At 48.9% G+C, this 22336-nt stretch overlaps 2 protein-coding genes across 7 annotated transcripts in view; both read right to left on the bottom strand.

The window, feature by feature from the left end:
* Positions 1-1054: 1054 nt before the first annotated feature.
* On the bottom strand, positions 1055-17450 carry LOC307096180 (uncharacterized protein CXorf38). 5 transcript variants are annotated; one of them, XR_013813247.1, is made up of 8 exons: positions 17167-17446; positions 16844-16978; positions 12851-12970; positions 10831-10980; positions 10120-10299; positions 4283-4464; positions 3119-3927; positions 1055-2787 (listed from the first exon to the last, which is right to left on the bottom strand). XR_013813247.1 is itself a non-coding variant. In XM_079765727.1 (7 exons), exons 1-6 carry the CDS (start codon positions 17380-17382, stop codon positions 4303-4305), a joined length of 963 nt encoding a protein of 320 aa, XP_079621853.1. In that variant the 5' UTR covers positions 17383-17446; the 3' UTR covers positions 1055-2795; positions 4283-4302. The 5 variants fall into 5 exon arrangements, 4 of the variants coding, with proteins under 4 accessions (XP_079621853.1, XP_079621854.1, XP_079621855.1 ...); XM_079765727.1 differs by lacking the exon at positions 3119-3927 and having other exon boundaries at positions 1055-2795; XM_079765728.1 differs by lacking the exon at positions 3119-3927.
* A 2059-nt stretch (positions 17451-19509) lies between these two features.
* Positions 19510-22336, bottom strand: part of MED14 (mediator complex subunit 14) — a 62274-nt gene continuing 59447 nt past the window's right edge. Inside the window, exon 31 of one of the 2 annotated variants that reach the window (XM_079765725.1) lies at positions 19510-21753. In XM_079765725.1, the coding sequence (XP_079621851.1) occupies positions 21680-21753 (74 nt within the window). In that variant the 3' untranslated portion in view covers positions 19510-21679. The remainder of the gene's footprint in view (positions 21754-22336) is intronic. The other variant, XM_079765726.1, reaches the window with a different exon arrangement.

Raw genomic sequence — 22336 nt, 5'->3', positions numbered from 1 at the left:
AACATAATCCTTCCTGGCCTTGGCAATTTAACTGAAACTGTCTACAGATCCCTACCAGGACTTTATGAGGCCAATAACGTTTTCCGAATTGGCAGTTATTTTTCCCGAAGTTTCTGTTACTGACACATGCTTGTTATTTCCCCGATTTTGTGTTTTACACCGAGTTTAAGAAGTCCCGAGTTCTTCCTGAGGTCCTCTGAGCTTCCTGGCAAAGTGCAGGCTAAAATCCAAAGAACTGCCATATCTCCCCACCTACACTGAGTGGCCAGATTATTATGATCTCTGAACGCATAGTAATCTGGCCACTCTGTGTGTGTGTGTGTGCATGTGCCTGTGTATATTAGAGGTCCGGTGCATGAATTCGTGCATGGGTGGGGTCCGGCCAGCCTGGCCAGGGGGAGGGGACATGGGCGGTTGGCCGGCCTGCGTGCTGGTTGAACTCCTAGTCAAGGGGACAATTTGCATATTAGCCTTTTATTTTATAGGATATACACTGAGTGGCCAGATTATTACGCGTTCAGAGATTATCATCATCTGGCCACTCAGTGTATAATGCTAAAACCATTTTTCTCCTCTAATTCTTTTTTTTATATATATATTTTTTATTGATTTCAGAGAGGGAGAAAGAGATAGAAACGTCAATGATGAGAGAGAATCATGGATCGGCTGCCTCCTGCACGCCCCCCACTGGGGATAGAGCCCCCAACCCTGGCATGTGCCCTGACCGGGAATCAAACTGTGACCTCCTGGTTCATAGGTTGATGCTCAACCACTGAACCACGTTCCTCTAATTCTTTCAAGACCATGAACCACCGTATCGTGTCCCAGGGAGAGGCTGAGAGCATGGTATTGCTGGATGAAAACAAGGCATTGCGACATCAAACAAAGCCTTGGGGGAGGGGAGGGCGCAGCCACTTCCGGGCTGCTTCTGACCTTGACAGCTAAGGAATACCCCGAGGTGGAGCTGACCCCTACAACACGGAGGCTGCGACAGATTGAAGGAAATGTGACACATGACTCTGTTTGGATTCATATTGTTTATGTCTCTTTATTCTGAAATATAAAATTTTAAACAAAAAAAATTACAAAGGACACGGGTGTGTGTTTGTTGTAAAAACTCCACATGGGAGTGTACAAAGTAGAAAAGCCCAGTTTCTTCGAACCACCCCTCTTGACCCCAATTCCTTTCGCAGAGGTAACAGCCAAAAAACTGGGGAAAAATACCCAACTTTCCAGACCTGTTATTTTAAAATACAAATAGTTCTACAGCATGCTACGCATTGCTAACATTCCGCTTTTCTGTTAATATGTCTCAGAGAGTATTCCATAGGACTGCACGGCAGCACTTGCTCCTTCTCTCCTTTTTACCAATTGCATAATACTCTGCAGCATGGCTGTGCTGTCACTTAAACTGGTCCCCCCCCCGCCCCCCATGGCTGGCTGCCAATTCTGGGACTACCCTTCGGTGCATACTGTTCCCACACGCACAGGTTTGCAGGGGGCCCACAGCTCATGTCCCTGTATCCGTCACATTTGCTTTAAGCCTTCTCTGGGAATGTCTTCCTTTGTTTCAATTTCGATGTAATCCAATGCTGCCAGTCTAGTTTTCTGAACAGTGTCGAAATTTACCAGAGCGGACATTAAATCCAGTAAGATGAAAGCTCAGAGGCCATCGTGTGTGCCTTTGAAATCCTCACATCTGCATTTATTCCATGCCTGGCACGTGGTTGACATTGATAAATGTTTGTTGAATAGATAAGGAAAAGCTAACTGGATGTGAGAGGTATGAAAATAAAGTGTCCATAACCCCAAAGTCCCTAAAGTTGAAAATGAGGTTAGTGAATCAAGATTTCATTTGATGCCAAGTTTTGTATCTTATATCTAGAAGCTAGAAAACACTGCAGGGTTTCTTAGTTTGGGGGGAGTTTAAGATGAATGAAAATTTTTGTTTCTTCACTACTGAAGTCATCTCAAGGAATTCCATAAAATGAAGGGAGAGAGAAAATGTAAGATTAAAGACCAAAGAGCATGGTTCGTTCCCAGGTTTCGGAACAAAAACAAAACAAAACAAAACAAAATACGCCCCCCCCGCCCAAAAAAAAAAGAGTAACAAGAAAGATTCAAGCAGGAAGTTACAGGCACATCTGCATATGTCTAGGTTTTATAAAATTACATTAAGTGTCTTTTAATGTAAAAATATTTACATTGAACACCCGCCCCCATCCTTGCCCCTTCTCTACAGATCACATCCATTTTTACATTTTTTCCTTTTTTTAAAAAAAATTTGTTTGTTAATCCTCACCCAAGGTTATTTTTCCATTGATTTTTGTTTTAGGGAGAGTGGAAGGGAAAGGGAGAGACAGAGAGCAATGTCGAGGTGAGAGAGACACATTGATTGGTTGCCTTCTGCTCGAGTCCTGACCAGGGCCCGGGCCGGGGAGGAGCCTGCAATCAAGGTACATGCCCTTGACCAGAATCGAATCCGGGACCCGTTGGTCTGCAGGCTGACGCTCTATCCACTGAGCCACACCGGCCAGGGCCAGATCACATCCTTGATGGGCAGCCGAGGAAGCAAGAGCTCAGCTTCACTTGGGCCACTCCTCCAGGCGGCTAGGCCCTGGGCAGCGGGGACCGTGGCAATTCTGTCCCTGAAGGTTCAGAGGCAACATGGCCAGCTAAGCACCACAGCTGGAATGGGACAGCGGCGCCACAGTTCAGGAAACACACAGGACACAGTCAGGGTGGCAGACATCTTGGGTAAGAGGAATAGAGGAGGTATGAATGAATCTGTGAATCTGTTGAAAAGAAAGTGAATTTCCGTAAGAAAGTTGTAATTCTTAAATTCCCTAGAGGGGCGAGGCTTAGATGACAGTGTAACTGACATGTACATCTACATATGAACACAGGAGGGCCAGGCCGGTGCTCAGCACGTGGGGTCTAAGTGAGCGGAAAGAGCTGTGACTGCTAAGGCAGTTTACTTTCCTAAGTGCCAGCAACTGGGGACCTTTTCCCAACATTCGTTTGTGGCGCTGACCTGTGACCTCCCTGCCCCCCGCCCACCCCCCCGGGTCAGTCAAGTTACTGTTCTCCAGCCCCGCCCTGACCAGCATGGACCCACCTTCTTGTCCTACTGCCTCAGGCTCCCAGTTCCGTAACTAATTGGAAATGGCTAGAAAATGGCCTTTCGGGACATTTTTTTCTTGCCTTCTTCCAGAAAGGAAGGATTTCTGTCTCAACTCTGACACCCAGCTCGCGCCTTGGGCCTCCTCATGAGTGAGACTTTCAGGAAGGAGGCGGGGAGGTGGGGGGGGGGGGGGGGAAAGGGTCTGCAAAGGGGCAGAGGGCTCTGCATGAGCCTTCACACAGGCTGGCCTCACCCAGCCTTGCCTGCGCTCAGCAGCCAGAGTGTAGGACCAGAAAAGAACATCAGCTTTTACATAGTAACAAAACAAAACAAACAAAACAAAAGCAAAACCTCCCAAAACCCCCGGATGACAGTTTTGGCTTAAGAGTATCTAACATCTTTCGGGCAGTGTAGCTCGCACAACACCCCGCTTATGAGTACAGAGCCGTGGTCGGCAAACTGCGGCCCGCGAGCCACATGCGGCTCTTTGGCCCCTTGAGTGTGGCTCTTCCACAAAATACCACGGCCTGGGTGAGTCTATGTTGAAGAAGTGGCGTTAGAAGAAGTTTAAGTTAAAAAAATGTGGCTCTCCAAAGAAATGTCAATCGTTGTCCTGTTGGTATTTGGCTCTGTTGACTAACGAGTTTGCCGACCCCTGGGCTAGGGCACTAGTCCCAAAGGCAGAAAGGGGCTCAGGGGCAGACAGCATCCCTTTGGGGGGCAGAGTGCTCTGCGAAGTCTCCCCTTTCGCACAGAAAAGGACGCTGAGGGCGAAGTCGTGCCGCCTTTGGCCCAAGGGCAACCTAAAATCAAAGAAGATATTTAATTGTATTTGAGGGGGAAGAAACTAAAATACCGGTTATTTATTTTAATGAGATCTTCTTGTGGAAAGTAACAAGTTGCTCTGAAAGCCACAGCTGAGAGCGGGGCACCGTGGGCACCACAGAGGGCTGCCCGGCTTTCCGGTTATGGTCCGAGGCTGGCTCACTTAAGACCCGACCAGCCCCTTCAGGCGCACGCGGCTCCACAAAGCTGGCGCGAGCACCAAGCCCGGGCCCTCTCTCCAGCAGGACAGGGCAGTCCTGGGTGAGAATGTGGCCACTGACCCGACACAGAGAGCGGACATCCGAGGGGCGAGGCTGTTCTAGTCTCACTTACCAGCCGATCCTAAGCTCCGCTCACGCCTCCCCTGCGGCTGCCTGGACCCCAGGCTCCTTTGAATGCAGTTTCTGATGCTGTGGACACAGGCTGTCCAGCTTCTGCAGATCCTCTGAGAGACCCTTCCTAAGATCCGCATTGTTTCTCAGAAAGTCTCTCACCGCTCCCAGCCGAGTTAGGATCTGCGGAAAGAACCCACACAATGTGCAGTCCGAGAATCCGAGGGAAAACTCCCAGCTCCAAGTCGGGCTCCTGCTCACGTGTCCACTGAGAGACAGAAACCGTGCCTACAGCCGCCTGCCCACAGACAAACCCAACCAACCCTTTAAAGCAAAGCATCCTCGCCCTGACCGGTGTTGCTCAGTGGATAGAACGTCGGCCTGTGGACTGAAGGGTCCCAGGTTCAATTCCAGTCAAGGGCATGTACCTTGGTTGCAGACACAATAAAATATATATTTTTATTTTTATTTTTTAATATATTTTATTGATTTTTTACAGAGAGGAAGAGAGAGGGATAGAGAGCCAGAAACATCGATGAGAGAGAAACATCGATCAGCTGCCTCTTGCACACCCCCTACTGGGGATGTGCCTGCAACCAAGGTACATGCCTTGACCGGAATCGAACCCGGGACCCTTCAGTCCGCAGGCCGGCGCTCTATCCACTGAGCCAAACCGGTTTCGGCAAAATATATATTTTTAAAATAAATAAAACAAAGCATCCTCTACTCAAACAAAACCAAACTCATGCTCGCTGGTTCTGGGCCACACAACGGAGTGTTTGCTTGCCTCCTCAAACTTTTTAAAAATATATATTTTTTTATTGATTTCAGAGAGGAAGAGAGAGGGAAAGAGAGACAGAAACATCAATGATGAGAGGGAATCATTGATCACTCCCCACACTGGGGATCAAGCCCACAACCCGGGGCCTGTGCCCTGCCAAGAATCCAACCGTGACCTCCTGGTTCACAGGTCGACGCTCAACCACTGAGCCATGCTGGCCAGGCCTCCTCAAACTTTTTAAAAACTTGTTGCATCTGTATGCAAGGGCCATATACACAACACACAAAGATAATCCTCAACTTACAATGAGGTCACATCCTGCTAAGCCCGTTGTAAATGGAAAATGTAAGTCCAAAATGCATTTAATCCACCCCAGTGGTCGGCAAACTGCGGCTTGCAAGCCACATGTGGCTCTCGAGCCGCGGTTTGCCGCTCTGTTGACTAATGCGTTTGCCGACCACTGGACTAGACTCTCAATTCCAATAACTACAGGCTGTTGTTGTTCCTTGTGATTAAGCCCCTATCCCAGTGGTCGGCAAAAGCATTAGTCAACAGAGCGGCAAACCGCGGCTGGTGAGCCGCATGTGGCTCTCGAGCCACTGGGGCCTAGCCCACCTTGAATGTGCTCAGAACACCTACATCCGCCTGCAGCTGCGCAAGATCATCTGCCTGCAGCTGCCCAGCACGAGAGAGGAGACCGCACGCACCTGGCCCAGGAAAAGATCAAAATTCAAAGTATGGTTTCTATTGAAACACGCCACCTGTGCTGCACCATTGTAAAGCCGAAAAACCGTAAGCAAAGCCATTGTAAGTTGGGGACATTCACACATACACACATTTATACACAGACATGATATACATGTATATATAAAAATAAAATGAAGCCCTTTCATTTTGAAGTTTATACCTATACATGTGTTACTATTAAACATATACATCCATACATATAAAGACATACATGGGTCCCCAAAATGTATACACACTTGAGCAGCTCACTTTTGAAAGTGAAATGTATTTTAATAAGCACTGCCTTTATAATTACTCACAGTGCGTGTATACAGTTTTTGGGACACCCTGTATGTGTGCATGTATCTGTGCACGTATATTTAATAGGAATACATGTGCAGGTACAAACTTCAAGACGAGCACAAGGGTACAAGGTAAGCGACAGGTCCTCTCCCAAACCTCTGTGCTGTCACCTCGCTCCTCCCCAGTGAAGCTTTTCCACGTGGGCACGTGTACACATTGTACACACTTAAAAAAATATAAATGGTAGCGGACTAGACACTGTTCTTCCACGGATCTTTCCGACCTCAGATTAGAAAGAGTGCCCTCGTTCTTTTTTTAATGGCTGAATAATATTTCAGTTTTGGAAGTTTCACATTTTAACGTTTTATTTCTGTTAAAACCAATAATGCTGTATATGTGCCATTCTGCATAAGCAACAAGTCTATTGCAGGATGTTTTTAAAAGTGAAAGGCAGTTTTAATTTTGATGGGGTTTTCTGTTTCATTCATAGATTGTGCCCAAACTTCCATCTATTGAGGTTGTAGCAATTTAAACTCCCACCGGCAACGGACTTCCAGACACTTAACCAGCGAGGGTGTCCTGAATGAGCCCTTGGTACACTTCCAGGCTGCTGCTCATTCAGGACACCCTCGCTGGTCCCTGTGCTTATGATGAAGGTGAGAGTGACGTGTATCTTGGGGTATGATGGACTTTTGTTGCTGTTCCTCCTCACCGGAGGATATTTTCCCATTGATTTTTAGGGAGCGTGGAAGAGAGGGAGAGACAGAGAGAAACATCGATGTGAGAGAGACACACCGATTGGTTGCCTCCTGCACGAGCCCTGACCAGGGCCCGGGCTGGGGAGGAGCCTGCAACCGAGGTACGTGGTCTTGATCGGAATCGAACCCGGGACCCTCTGGTCAACAGGCCGACGCTCTATCCACTGATCCCCACCGGCTAGGGCTGATGAAGTTTTTTAAATGGGGCACTCCAGCCCCATTTAAGAGCGTAGTCAGGGAGATCTAAATCTAATGAAGGAAAGTGGTGGAGTGCCCTACCCCTAGCAGGAAGGTGGCCCTTAAAGTTTAGGGTGCACATGATTGATTCCGATGCAGGTCTGGGGGCGGGGGGGCACTCAGCAAGCACTCAGGTGACTGATGTGAGCGAATGAAAGAGCCAGAGGCGCGGGCTGATGTCTGCCGGGGACGGAGGGGACGGGAGGACGGGCCGTGGCTTGTCGCTCCGATGAGCAGGGAGCAGGGAGGGCCGGGGAGGCCCTTCAGCCGGAGCTGTGTGTGACACGGCTGGAAACAAGCCCGCAGCCCCTGAAGGGCACCTGGGCCTTAAAGAACAAATCTGGAAACCGTCAACACGTACAATGAAGATGACCCGCTGAATTTCAAACCGCCAGGTGCAAACAGGGCATGGGGGGCCAGCAGGGCTGTGCGAAGGGCGCTTGGTGGCAGCCGAGCTCTGCGGCAGACGGCCTTTGGTGGCCACACGCCACACATGTCCCCGGGGAGCTGGCTGGCTGCTGCTCCCCGCGGCTCTGAAGCAGAGCGCAACTTGCGAGCGCAGTTACACACGCACAGTGTATTCCAGGGGAGCCCCTTTGATAACGTTCTACATGGAGTGGCCAGATGATGATGATCTCTGAACGCATAATCATCTGGCCACTCCGTGTCTATCCTATAGAATAAAAGGCTAATATGCAAATGGTCCCCTCGACCAGGAGTTCAACCAGAAGGCAGGCGGCCAACCGCCCATGTCTCCTCCCCCTGGCCAGGCTGGCCGGACCCCACCCATGCACGAATGCATGCACCGGGCCTCTAACACACACACACACACACACACACACACACACACACACACACACTGAGTGGCCAGATTATTATGCGTTCAGAGATCATCATAATCTGGCCACTCAGGGTATATCATTACAGCTCATCATCGAACAGAAAAGAATTGACATGATGAGCTCTCTCTGTCATGAGCTCCATGAGGCATTCTGGGAACCGTCACACTAAATTACCACCATGAGCCATTCTTCCTCAATGTGGCTTTCTACCCCGACCCCCCCGGTTTTACCGAATACCAGAAGCAGGTCTTATGAAATACTCACAGGAAAAGGCCTGTGCTCATAATATAATCACCGGATTTCTTCATTCCTGGATGCACGTGTTGTTTCTTCCTATTTTAACATCTCAAATGAGACTGCATCTTACCACTGCGTGTCTTACAATAAATTGGCAGCATTTTTTTTTCTGTCTTAGAAGTAACGGAATCAACGTTGTGTCTTACAACATGGCATCTTAGAGCCACTGAGAGCTGGTCTATCGAATGAATCATCTGCCTTTGGAGAACCATATCTGGGACTGAACTTCCACAACGAGGTCAAGTTCCACACATCATGGAAAGCCAACCTTCAACTTCTTAGAGATAACATGCCAATCCATCTGAATTTACATTTTGATCAATGGCAACAGCAAGAGAAATGCCATGGTCTACTGAACAAAAGCATGCGAAATGAGAACTTATCAACCCTATCTAGAGACTGGGGACCCAGAGAACAAGCCCATTAACCCCAATTTGTTCCTGGCGAACAGAGATAATGAGGGTTTGGAATGTACGGCCGCCAGCCCTTCGGTGACACAAGATGCAGTGAGGCATGAGGCACAGGCCCGGAGCGCGGGCACCCCCGGCCAGCCCTCAGGCGCGGCCGGCAGCCTCCCACCCGCCAGAGCCTGCTCCTCCGGCTGCTGCCTCGCGTGGAACGCGCGGGCTGCGATCAGGTGATGGCCAGGTTCCCTGGCAGCTCGCGGCGGCGCACAGACTCCTGGCTTGAGTGTGCTGCTGCTGGTGCGTTTTGCTCGTTGTTACACAAACAGGAAAGAACTGCAGCTCCCTCAAGAGGGAAGTGGGGACCCCGGACGCCGCCAGGGCTGAGATCCTGAGCGCCTGGCTGCCTCCTCTTGCTCAACCCTGCTTCTGGCAGCAGCAGCAGGAAGAGAAGTGGGGCTGGCTCCACGCATTTTAAAACAAAGCAAGATGAAGCCCAGGGACTCAGAAAACAGAAGATCTGACAGTCTTAGTCATCATTTAAGTAACTATGGTGTGCCAGGGAGGGCACCACTCACTGTCTCCCTAAAACCAATAAGCGTATCCTCAGGTGAGGACTTAAAAAACACACAAACCTGTCGGCTCCCTACCACTTTCTGGGAATAAGGTCCAAGCCCTGGGTGAAGCACAGAAAATCTTTCAAAATATGGCTTCAACCTACCTGGCCACCTCACATCTCATCATGCCTCCTCCCATGCTCACCTTGTCACTGTCCAGGCCCAAGCTAGTCTGTCTTTTTGAAAAATATTGATTTCAGAAAGAGGAAGGGGGAGAGAGGGAGAAGAGAGAGAGAGAGAGAGAGAGAGAGAGAGAGAGAGAGAGAGAGAGAGAGAGAAACATCCATGATGAGAGAGAATGATGGATCGGCTGCCACCTGCGTGCCCCCTACTGGGGATCAAGCCCACAACGTGGGCACATGCCCTGACTGGCAATTGAACTGTGACTTCCTGGTTCATAGGTCGACGCTCAACAACTGAGCCACACCGGCTGGGCCCAAGCTGCTTTCATGCTTTGACAGGTGCTGTTCCTTCCGCCAAGAACGCCCTGCTTCTCTTGCCAATTTGTCAAACTCTGAGCTGATTCTGCTAGTCCCAGCTCCACAGCACCTTCTCAGCAAAGCCTTTTTCCCACCCCCACCCCCACCCCCACCCCCAGAGACTCTCTGGCACCGCTGTTCAGAGTCCTGTGGCAGCCTCACCGTGTGGTTCCACTCTATGGCACGCATCAGGCACTGAAATGTGTCTGCCCAAGTGAAAAGAACTGTATAAAGGTAATACCCATCTGCGCCAAAAGGGCATTCATTTCTGGAAGGGATTTGTCTTATAAATCAGAAATGTGGCTGGTAATATGCTAAAATTAGCTACTCTTCCTCCCTGGCGTCTCTGTCTGTTTACTCGCACAGAGGATATAGTACTTTTTATTTTTTTTACCTCTTCTGGCAACACCTCTTGTTCTTTCGCTTGAAGATAAATCTCTTGAAGTTTTTCCTTTAGAAATTCCATTTCGATTTCATGGACTTGGCTCTCACTCAGGTAAATGCCTGTTTCATAGTCACACCCATCTCGATGATCTTCCTCGGGGATGAGGACGGCCCAGTCCGATGTCAGCAGCTGTTGGAATACCAAACAGATAGGTGAACTGATTGAATGAAAAAGATATTTCGCTGGATGACTTGAAGAATTCAATCATAATGAATTATCACTGACGGGACCCATTTTAATAACATCCTGTGACCACAGAAAAGCTTCTTAGCCCAGTACAATTCTAGATTTCATATTAACATGTTTTTCCCTGTTTACATGCTAAGATTTCATTTAAACCTAATAAACTTTAAATTCTAAATGAGTGACTGTGGCTACTTTTCCCCCTTAGTTCTTTTTTAAAAAAATATATTTTATTGGTTTCAGAGAGGAAGGGAGAGGGAGAGAGAGATGGAAACATCAATGATGAGAGAGAATCATGGATCGGCTGCCTCCTGTACGCCCCACACTGGGGACCGAGCCCACAACCCGGGCACGTGCCCTTGACTGGAATCAAACCCGGGACCTTTCAGTCCACAGGCCGACGCTCCATCCACTGAGCCAAACTGGCTAGGGCTCCCCTTAGTTCTTTATGCCAGAAGCGTTTAACCTAATTTTCACCTCTTCTATTCTGGAGTACGCCTCCACAATCTCTGGGATATTACGGAATTCATTCAGAAAATGTTGGATCTTCATCTGGAAATCTCGAAGCCACATAGAAGATACCTTCATCTCTGAAGAGTGCATGATATCGTTACGACACTTAATCACCTACAGAAAGACAGAAAAAGGTAAAAGCCTTCAAAGTCAAACAGTGGGGTAAACTGACATTTTTGGTAGTTTCAAAGACAGCTGCAGCCCAGCCGGCGTGGCTCAGTGGTTGAGCATCGACCTACGAATCAGGAGGTCACGGTTCCATTCCCAGTCAGGGCACATGCCTGGGTTGTGGGTTCGATCCCCAGTGTGTGGCATGCAGGAGGCAGCCGATCCATGGTTCTCTCTCTCCCTCTCCCTTCCTCTCTCTGAAATCAATAAAAAGAACAAAACATATTTTTTTATTAAAAAAGCGTAATATGCTAATTAGACTGGGTGTCCTTCCGGACAACCTTCCGGATGAAGCTGGGGCTGCGAGGGAAGCCCAGGTCCTGGGTGCCTGCCGGCGGCTGGAGGGAAGCCTGGGTCCCAGGTGCCGGCAGCCGGGGGAAAGCCTACTCTTGCATAGATTTTGTGCACTGGACCTCTAGTTTTTTTATAAAAAAAGAAAAGCTGCAGAAAGGCTTTTTGTTATGTTCAGTCCCCTGCCCCTTGAATAATCAATTCATCAGGGAAAGAAATACACACAAGCTGACAACTAGCCTCAGTCCTTGAAAGCTCGTGACTGGCTGGGCTGTCTCGTACAAACCCCACATCCCTTAACTGGAAACAACCCGCCGAAGAGCAAGAGTATTGGCTGGCGGCTCTGCGCGCACCCAAGGCTACAGCAGAAAATGCAAAAACCCTGTAACTACCGCTGGAACCTCAGGAAGCTGGGCCAGGGGAGCTTTTCGTTGCGGAAACCATGATGACAGAGCAACTTCAGCGTGTGTTTTAAGACAGACGGTGCTGTTGACTGTGTTCGTTAATGCATGGAAAGCCGTCCACATCTTTGTTAGGAGGGAGCACAGGGGTCAATTCCGCACTGCGATCGTTTTGTCTCTGCTGATGTCAGAGGCTTCTCAGTCCTTTCAGCCGCTGGCAACCTCGCAGAATATCCATGCATTTTCCTACGTTATAAACACTCCGCTCACATGCACTCTCTCAACGCCCCTCAGAGTAATAACTGCGTAGAGCTGTTCTCTGGTGAGAGAGAGAAATCTGTCTAAATCTCCAAGGAAATCTGACACAGTGATCTATTTTGACCTTTACTCCCTAGTGTTCCTGTTTTCTCCAGTTCTATGTAACTTGGTCTTACCAATTAAATTTTTAAAAGTTCTTAAAAAACACTTTTACTGATTTCAGAGAGGAAGGGAGAGGGAGAGAGAGAGAAACATCCATGATGAGAATCATGGATCGGCTGCCTCCTGCACGCCCCACATACGGGATGGAGCCCGCAACCTGGGCCTGTGCCCTGACCGGGAATCAAACCCTGATCTCCTGGTTAATAGGTCAACACTCAACCACTGAGCCACGCCGGCCGGGCTTGCCAATGACGTTTAGAAGGGCAGGACTCAAAAGCTGCCATACCATGAACAGAATGATGCACTGCTCTGCACACACAGTTTTTAACACTGAAAATAACTTTGCATCTGTTTATGGGAGAGCCCAGAAGAGAAAGGTGAGGCTCACCTAGTTTAGCGGCGAAAGGCACAACAGCGGGCTGGCAGGAAGCGTTCACGAGGAAGAACAGAAGGCCAGTCTCCTGACCGCGCTTGCGCAGGAGATCTTGGACATCACAGAAGGTGACGGCACGTGAGCCCCACTAGCCCGCTGAGCAGTGCCAGCTCGGGAGCCAAGTCTAGGTTTCTTTGCACATCGGTGCTTGGGGAGGGGCTGTGTGCTGCGCCTGCGCGCTGCTTCAGCATCACTGGGTGTTTCTCAGCTGGCTCCACAGGACATACGGGACTGACTCCCACTGTAGGGACTGAAATCGGACAGCTCTTACCTCTGTGACTTTCTTTCGATCAACCAGGAAGTGATCGCAGGCGTTGATGAGGTTTAACAGAGCCACTGCGTCACATTCCTCGGGTCCTGCTTTGTCCGCCAGTCCGCGGGGCATGAAGGCCTGTGGGAGGGAGAGGCGAGGGGCACCCGAGTTTCCTCCAAGCCCGTGAGCTACTGGGGCCCATGTCACGTGTCTGCTTCCCAAGCGCTGACCGCCATTCTCTCGGTGAAGTTTTAAGTTAGAGCCTCGTGAGTCCAAAGCACAAGCCGGGAAACAGGGCGACAGCTCAGCCGGGGCCAAGGGCAGTAACTGAAGGGCTGTTCTATCTGTCCCTGTGCTCTGAGAGACACTTAGCCAACATTTCACATAGCTGGTTCCCGGTACTTTCTTAACAGCATGTCGGCAGGAAGCACAGGTAGAAAGCACCGTCTTTCGTTTCCGTACTGAAGTGTCAGTGGCTGAGTTGTTAAAGGAGATTTAAAATTGTTAAATAATAGTCAGACACTGAAAGGACTTGAGAAAGCTCAGTATAGTAGTCTACAGGTAAGGCTGTGGGCTTTGGAGTGTGGGGGCCAGGGCTGGGTTCAAATCCCAGCTCTGCCACTCGGCAGCTGTGTGACCTTGGGCAAGGTCCTCACGCTCAGAGACCTCATCAGCAAACGGGGAAAACTGTTCTCATGTACCTCGAAGTGTGTTGTGACGATTAAGTAAGTTAATGCGAATGAACAGGCCCTAAACGCTGGCAATCACCTTGCTGATGGTGCGGTGAGTAGGACCTGCCGAGTTCCAGATGGAACTCCGGGGTTGGAGGCCCTAGCCCAGGGGTCGGCAAACTCACTAGTCAGCAGAGCCAAATACCAACAGGACAACGATTGCAATTTCTTTTGAGAGCCACATTTTTTAAACTTAAACTTCTTCTAACGCCACTTCTTCAACATAGACTCGCCCAGGCCGTGGTGTTTTGTGGAAGAGCCACACTCCAGGGGCCAAAGAGCCGCATGTGGCTCGCGAGCCGCGGTTTGCCGACCACGGCCCTAGATGCCTGTTCTAGCACGATCTTGCCTTTTACAGCATTTTCTGGCACAAACCCCCCAAATGGTGCTATAGCAAGGCTGGGGCACATTTCTTTCCTGAAACATTGCCAAGTTTACATCTGAAGGCAACAACTTCACCGAGCTAAGCAGCTCAGGAGCGCATCCTGCCAAGGGACTGGGAAAGATGACATGAGAAACGGCGTGCAACGAGGACCCTAAATAAAACACAGAGTCCCCTTGAAAACAAACACATTTCAGGGCTGCTCGAGGCGCCAGTGCACCCGGGGGCGGGGGGGGGGGGGGGGGGTCGGGACGTGTTCCGGATGGTGGGGGACCCGACACCTGAGCCTCATGGCATTAAGAAATGGCCCCTATCAAAAGGTACAGCGGCCAGTACCATCCCCGTCTTTCTATGTATCTCAACAGCCACCGACATGCCACCCTCTGAAAGTGGTTTTCCTCCCACTACAAGCCCGCTCTGGCTGGCATTTTCTCGCCACGGTGAGCCTGTCTCTTGCGCAATGGCGTTTTATTCTAGCGATTATTCCCTTTCTCTAGAAACAGAAGCCAACAGGGAGGGTCTACTGCCTCGGAAAGCGGTTTCTTTTATATATATATATATATATATATATATATATATATATATGTAGATTTTTTACAGAGAGGAAGAGAGAGAGGGATAGAGAGTCAGAAACATCGATGAGAGAGAAACATCGATCAGCTGCCTCCTGCACACCTCCCACTGGGGATGTGCCTGCAACCAAGGTACATGCCCTTGACCGGAATCAAACCTGGAACCCTTCAGTCCGCAGGCCGACGCTCTATCCACTGAGCCACACCGGTCTCGGCGGAAAGCTGTTTCTTAAAACCGCATACCGTGTGCTCCACGCGTTAGACACAGCTCTGTGAAACACACCTATTGCCTCTCGCTGCCGCCTGCCGTGTCCACACGGAGGAGGAGGAGGAGGAGGAGGAGAAGGAGGAGGAGGGGGAGGGGGAGGGGGAGGGGGAGGGGGAGGGGGAGGGGGAGGGGGAGGGGGAGGGGGAGGGGGAGGGGAGGGTGGAGAAATAAACAAGGGCCAGATGGCGCTGGGCCCTCCTGGCTCTGGAAAGGGGTCTGGGATTTGTTCTAAGGGCATCAGAAAGCCCCCCAAGGGCTTTAGGCGAGGGCATAAAAAGGAGAGGGCGAGAGTGTGACGCAGAGAGGGAGAGAAGGGGGATTTCCTAACTACTGTGAGGTACAAAGAGGGTAGTGAGAGTTCGGAGAGATGAAGCAAGCATGCTTGGAGCCCTGGCCGGTGTGGCTCAGTTGGTTGGAGCATCAGCCCATATAATGAAAGGTTGTGGGTTCAAGCCGTGGTCAGGGCGCGTACAGAAGGCAACCAATCGATGTTCTCTGTGATACTGATGTTCCTCTCTCTCTCCCTTCCCTCCTCTCTAAAACTGGTGACCTCTTGGTTCATGTGTTGATGCTCAACCACTGAGCCACCCTGGCCCGGCAAGATTTCATTTTTTTAACTGTCAATAAGATTCCATTGTGTACACACACACACCATCTTCTTTATCCATTCATCTACTGATAGACAGCTCAGCTGCTTCTCTATCTTGGCTAGTACTAGTAACGCTGGAATGAGCCTAGGAGTGTATATATCTTTTTGAATTAGTGTTTCTGTTTTCTTCTTGCCATTTGTGACACCACGGATGGACCTGGAGGGCATTATGCTAAGTGAAATAAGTCAGAGAAAGACAAATACCATATGATCTCACTTGTATGTGGCATCTAGAAAAAGAAATGAATAAGCAAAATAGAAACAGACCCACAGATATAGAGAACAAGCTGATGGTTGCCAAAAAGGGGGGGGGGGGGGTGGGGAGCGGGGGAGAACAAATAAATCAATAAATGGTGCTCATGAACAAAAGAAAAGAAAAACGGAAAGTGAAACCAGTCAGCTTCCCTGTGAGATTCTTCAGCCATCAGGGCTGGAGCTGGGCAGGCAAGTTCAGAGAAGGGCGAAAAAAGGAGGGGGTTAGAAAGAATATGAACTAGGTCTGCAGGTGACAGCAACGCCAAGTGGCATAAACAGGTGGCCTGTGCTTCCAGAGAATTCCAAGGGTATAACAGCAGCAACAGAGACCAAGCGGGTGAGAGACAGTCACAGTAGAAGACGGAGTTTTAAGGTGTTTCCTTGTCCAGGTGAGAGGAGGAGTTGGCGTAGAAAAAAGAGGGCCGGGGGTGCAGGTGTGTGGGTTTACTGGACCATGACAGCCAACAGTGTGGGGGTGCTGAGATAGTTCAGCTTCATTTTTGAGGTGAGGGAACAGAGGCTGAGCTGGGACCGATTTCCGCTTCGCAGGCACCGAGCCTGTGCCCGCTGCTCACTGGCAAGGAGGCTGCCCGCGCCGCCCCACCCCCTCCACGGCTTCTGGCAAACATCAAAAAGGCAACAACAACAACAGAAACTCCCCACTTGGCCCAGGGAGGAAGGCAAACTGCCAAGCCCTAAAAACAAGTCTCCTGGAACCCTTCCAGCTGGCTGCCTACCCCAGCTCCGGAGCCTCGTTCCTCAGACGGCACCGAGGCCTTCGTGCTGGAGCCTTTTCCCGCCTTGGCTCACGGGGCACGAGAACCAAGCTGAGGATCGGAGCGGCTGCCCCTCAAAACCGCACTCCATGCGGCCCCCTCGGTGCCTGTGCCCGGGCCCCTCGCTCTCTTCCCCATCCTGTCCCCGCGTCCCCCCGCAGATCCCCCTCCAGCTTGGCAAGCAGGAGCAGCCACTCTGCCCCAGGACGCAGACAGGCAGCAGCAAGCCTTCCTTCCCTAAGGCGGGCTGGGTCCAACCCAACAGCCCGGAGGCGCCCGACACCAGCCCTGAGGCTCCATACCCCGCTTCTCTGGGGCTGTGGAGGGGGCCGCGGGCTCCGGATGACCCCCTCCCACCCCATAGCCGCAGGTGCTCACCTTGGCCACCTCCCAGGCGTCCGCGGGCCAGCGGCCCGGCCGGCAGTTGCCCCAGTGGACGTCTCCGTTTCTGTTGGTGTGATGGTTCAGGATCTCCCGTTTCCACTCCGCGCACACCTGGCACTGAGGCTGGAACTACAGGGGGCGCGGGGAGGGAGAGGCATTTGGGCATCTGAGCCCCGCACCAGGGAGGGCACGGGACACCGAGCTCGGAACGGGGGGGGGGGGGGGGGTGTTCCGCGGGGCGGGCAAGGGGATGAGGCGGGGGGTGGGGGTGGGGGGACACTGAGCTCAGCGGTCAAGGCCCCGGGCCGGATGCTCACCTGGCGGCCGCGCGGGCTGCACCTGGAGCCGCCGCGGCAGGTGGCGCCCGGGCCCAGGCCGGGGGCGCAGGCGAGCAGGCCGCGGTGGAAGGCCAGCATCTCCCGGCCCACGAAGCCCTGCAGGCAGCGGCGCAGCAGCAGCAGGCAGTGGCCCGCCTTCACCCAGTTCTTGTACTCGGCGCAGTTGAGGCGAACCGCCAACTCCGACAGCACCATCTCCCGCTCCTGCCGCGGAGGCCACGGGGGCGGGGCGGGCGGCAGTGCGCAGGCGCGGAATCCTAGACAGAGCCGGAAGCGGGGCGCGCGGTAGGCGGGGCCCCGCCCGTAGGCCGCCCCCACGTGCTGGGCGCGTCAGCACGGCGCGCAGGCCTGTGGGCGGGGCGTCCCGGCTCCCAGGACCAGTCGGCCGCACCCGTCTTAAAGGACCCCACACTTTATCCAGCGTCTCTACCTGCAACTCTGTTCCCCCAAACTGAGACCGCCAGCCCCGAATTCTCCTTCCTCTCCGATGTCCGTGCTCCCTCCTGTCTTCTTGTAGGGGTGCAGAAGGCGCTGAAGGCACACTTCTTGACTTCAATGTTCCTAGCATTATACAACTCGACTAAGCTTACTTACCTGGTTCCTAAACCCACGGATTGGGTGTAGCAAATCCGGGAACTAGTGAAACGTGACTGCGGTAGCCAGCACCATGCACCTATTACCTGCTTGCGTTGTGCCAAGGTGACACCTTTGGGCCACCAAGGAGAGGCAAAAGTGGACAACACATCACCTGGGTTTTGGAGGGTGGATTCTGGAAGGCCGCACACTCGGAGCCAGATAAGGGTTTCTTCTTTGGCGCTGAAGCTTTGCGCTTAGATGATTACTTTGTACTCTTGATTATATGATAACTAGTGCTCCTCCCATAAGGGAGTCTAAGTTCCAAATAAGTGTGCCAGGAGGGTCAGAAGGCAAATGAATTGTCAGCTTTGAATGACAAGAGGTGATCTCAGTTGTAGTTAGGTTTCGTGCACTTCTTGAGCTTGAAAAGCATGTTAAAATTGTATACCGTCAAAAGGCTCCGAGGGGAGAGTCTAAACATTAGAGCCTGCCCCTGACTTCCTATTTCACAGAAATAGATCTGGACTCAAAATGCCTCTACTTAGCTGTCTGATCTTAAGCAGTCGTAAATTTGATCTCAGCAAGTTACATTTCTCTAGGCCTCAGTTTACTCATCTGTAAAAGGAAGATATTAATACCTACCCCATTTGGGTTGTTTTGAGGATTAAATGGTCTCTGGCAATAGTAAGCTCTCAGTAAATATTAGCTATTATTTTATATTAACCCAAATGTGCCCTTTCATCAATCAATCATGTTCCTGGGCAAGGTATTAACAAATCACAGCCACTTGGAAGTGGAGGCCATTTACAGAAAATTGTGAGATCATGGCTTCCTGGAGGTGTGTAGCACAATGCTGGTTGGCCTCTGCTCATTTTTTATTAACCTCAAAGCTATCCTAAGTAAATTTCAAATCATTCCCCTAAGACACACTGTCCATTCCCATCAAACCAAATGAAAAAGAAAATTCCCCAAGAAACAATGAAATACACATTATTTTCTCTTTTTGTCCCTATAAGTTTTCTTAAGATTTTCGGTACAGTAATTTCGTATCAGGAACACTTGGGTAGCCCAGCTGGTGCGGCTCAGTGGCTGAGCGTGGTCCCATGCACCAAGAGGTCACCGGTCCCATTCCTGGACAGGACACCAGACCGGGATTGGGGCTCGATCTCCAAACCCGGGCAAGCAGGAGGTAGCCAATTGATGTTTCCCTCTCATCAATATTTCTATCTCTTTCTCCTTTTCCCTTCCTCTCTCTCTTAAAAAACAACAACCAAAAAAACCCACTTGGGTAATAAATATTAAAGCAAAATGTAATAGATATTTCTTTGGGGGGAAATCATGACAGAAACAACTTTTTATGATGAAATTGGGTCTGAATTTAGAGTAATAAAATTATGCTTCTTGAAGTTATAAAATTAATCACAGTCCAAAGAATGACTGACTATTAGTATCCTGTGGACAGGTTACTGTGTGAACTGCAACAAAGGAAAGTTATTAGTGGTATTCAAATTCACAATCATATATATTTTAGTTTACACCTATACTTAACTCACTCAGAGTTAATTTCAAATATAAGGTTCAGCCCATTAATAACTTGATATGTTCTGTTGAAGTTTTCACTTTTTTCCTAATTCTGAAAGTACTCTATACATTCTGAAATGGCATTTCAGCAGATACATGCTACTATCCAAACATCTTCATGAAAATTAACTACTGAGAGTTGGTAGTTCTCTGAAACTTGTGTAAATTTTATTTATTACTAAAACCACATTGAAAACATCTTAAAGTTAAGACCCAAACCCTCTAGTAGAAAAAATCTCTATGGGCATCCAATCCCTTTGGTTGAAACTAGGTAACAAAAGAGGCAAAAGACATGGTTTGTGATGAAGCCTAAAATTCAAATACTAGTGTTTTCAAGCTTTAATAAAGTATATTCCAATTCCAAGTATCAAGTATGATATCAAAATTCAAATTCACCAATGTACTCTTAAATAAGCATCAAAATACAAGTTTTGTTCACTGAGTCCTATTTTCCTTTTGATTTGCACAATGCATTCAGAGAGGAGGCATAATTAGGAAAAAAGTGTCCACTGAATGCATCATGTTTAAAATGCAATGAACAGTTCAAAACCAATCATACTTAAAAGGGCACACACCTAAAAAGTTAACTTGAGTCATAAAATTATTTGAGGCAGTATTATCCTGTAGATAAAAATACATTTGTTGTGTACACATGGAGGCTTCTACATGAGAGAGGGTTCCGCTCCAAACAGAAAAGGACTGGTCCTTGATAAAGACATGTCAGACCGACAGACAGATGTGATTACCACCGCGAGGACTGGAAACGGAAGGATAAAAGGTAAGCTAAAGAAGGGAAAAGTTCAGTCACCTGCTCCTGAATAGTGGCAGAGTTGGGCAGGAAGCAGGAGATGAAGGCAGAATAAGACAGAAGAAAGGCAAAGAAGGCCTCAACGCTGACCAGAAAGAAAGACAGAATCAAGCAAAGTTGAGAACAGATACGCTACAGCTGCGGTGAGATGCTTGAAATTAGAATTCGGTAGTAGACAGTTACAGAAGCACAATTAAATTATCTAAAATGGAATTAGACAAAGCATCTGCAATTTCATGGAGAACCAACATTACAGTGACAAGATAACTCAGCATGATGTCATTTGTAAAACTTCCCCAAATAGCATCAAGTCACCAGAAGACCTTTGCTTCCGACGACCTTCTTTCAAGCTTATCAAAGTCCCTGACTGATTGGCAGACACAACGTAGTGCCCCCAAAGGAAACTCTGCTGAGATGTGATCATAGGTTCTTCAAAGTGAGGGGACTGGACCAGGTTTCTTCCAAGCAAAACATGTTACCGTTCTGTAGACAATGAATCAAACAGGGATTGTTTGAATAACCCCAACTTTGGTGGGGAAATTAAGCAAGATAAGGATCCCCCGAAGAAATTTCATGCAAAGGCAGAGCATTCAAATTCTGTTTCCTAATTAATGCTGTACGCAGAAGTCTCCTGTAAACTAAATTTGCCTAACAGGAAAGTTACCACATCCTCAACAGACCAGAATACTGCAGTATTTGAGAGCCTTGATTAACATGAAGTACTCACTGTCTCTTCTCAAAGACTGGGTTCTTGCTTTTGCCAAAATCCTAAACTGAAAGACAACCAAGGTGCTAAGTGTTCACCACCAGTCAATGTCAGAATGTTTGAAGAAAATAAACTTGAAACAAAGAAGTAGATGTTTTTGGTCACATTTTAGACACATATTATTAGAAATTAGTTACTGGCCCCACCAGGCTAGAGATGAAGGGAGGCCCTGGGAAGTCTGCAGAACTGATATATACACACAAGTGAGTGTCACTGTTTTTTGTTTTTTTAAACCTCTAGTTTTATTAAATATTGCTTCTTTGGGATGTTTTTTTTTTTTATAACAACTCCCAGAACATATTCATGTAAGGATTCAAAGTGGTCATATTAAAATACAGCTTCATATAAAGTTTATCACAGTTTTACAGTATTCAAAACGACAGACCTGCCTTAAAAAAACAAAACAAAAACCAAAAAAGGACTATTACACCCAAAACATAGGAAAACAATTAAATAAACAAGTTTGGCATTTCCGTAACTTTATAGTATAAAACAGAATATTAAATCTAAGATTGGCAAGCGAGACACTGATGTATTTACCTAGTTTGCAACGTGTCCCATTTAACACACTTTACAAGTTCACTACACAAAAGATGGATGGTTTGATAAATGAAGTGCACCCTGAAAATTTTTGCAAGTTTAGAATATTTAGCTCAAAGTAAAAAAAAAGTCCTTTTCCTTTTTTAACTGAAGGCTGAATTCAGACTTTTTTTGTTGTTTTGTCTCATTTGTCAGCCTTCCTGGTTTAAAAACAATAGTGTCTATGGACGCCCACCAGGGGGCAGTGTAAGATTAGCCATTAAATCACGAACAGCTGCAAATATTGTGCATTCACCTGCAACAGAGAAAAATGGTCATTAGCTATTCGCAATACAGGAAAGATGATGTCAACACACCGGTGGGGTAGGGGCAGTTAAATCTAAAATTAGCAAGAACTTTAAGGATCAAAATAAAAGAGTAAATTTTAACTGCACAGGTTACAGGGGATTAAGCTTTGGTGTTGAGTATCAGATAATGATTTCATGTGGATTCGGTTTTTTCTTAGGAGGAAATTTTGGGCAGCCCCATTTAGGTTTGAATTTAAGAAGATGCCTACAGTTTATAGAAACACTGGAGAAGGAGCACCGGATAAACCTCTGAAGTTGGGCTTCAAGGCTACTGACAACTGGCTTGTGCCTTTTGAATGTAATGAAAAGATCTACAGCCTGGCCTGAATGGCTCAGGGATTGAGCATTATGAACCAGGAGGTCACGGTTCAATTCCTGGTCAGGGCACAGGCCCAGGTTGTGGGCTCGATCCCCAGTGAGGGGCGTGCAGGAGGCAGCTGATCCATGACTCTCTCTCATCACTGATGTTTCTCTCTCTCTCTCTCTCTCTCTCCCTGTCCCTTCCTCTCTCAAATCAATAAAAATGTATTT

Source organism: Cnephaeus nilssonii, assembly GCF_951640355.1.
Source record: "Cnephaeus nilssonii genome assembly, chromosome: X".
Classification (NCBI taxonomy): Eukaryota; Metazoa; Chordata; class Mammalia; order Chiroptera; family Vespertilionidae; genus Cnephaeus; species Cnephaeus nilssonii.
This window is presented reverse-complemented; position numbering and strand designations above follow the sequence as displayed.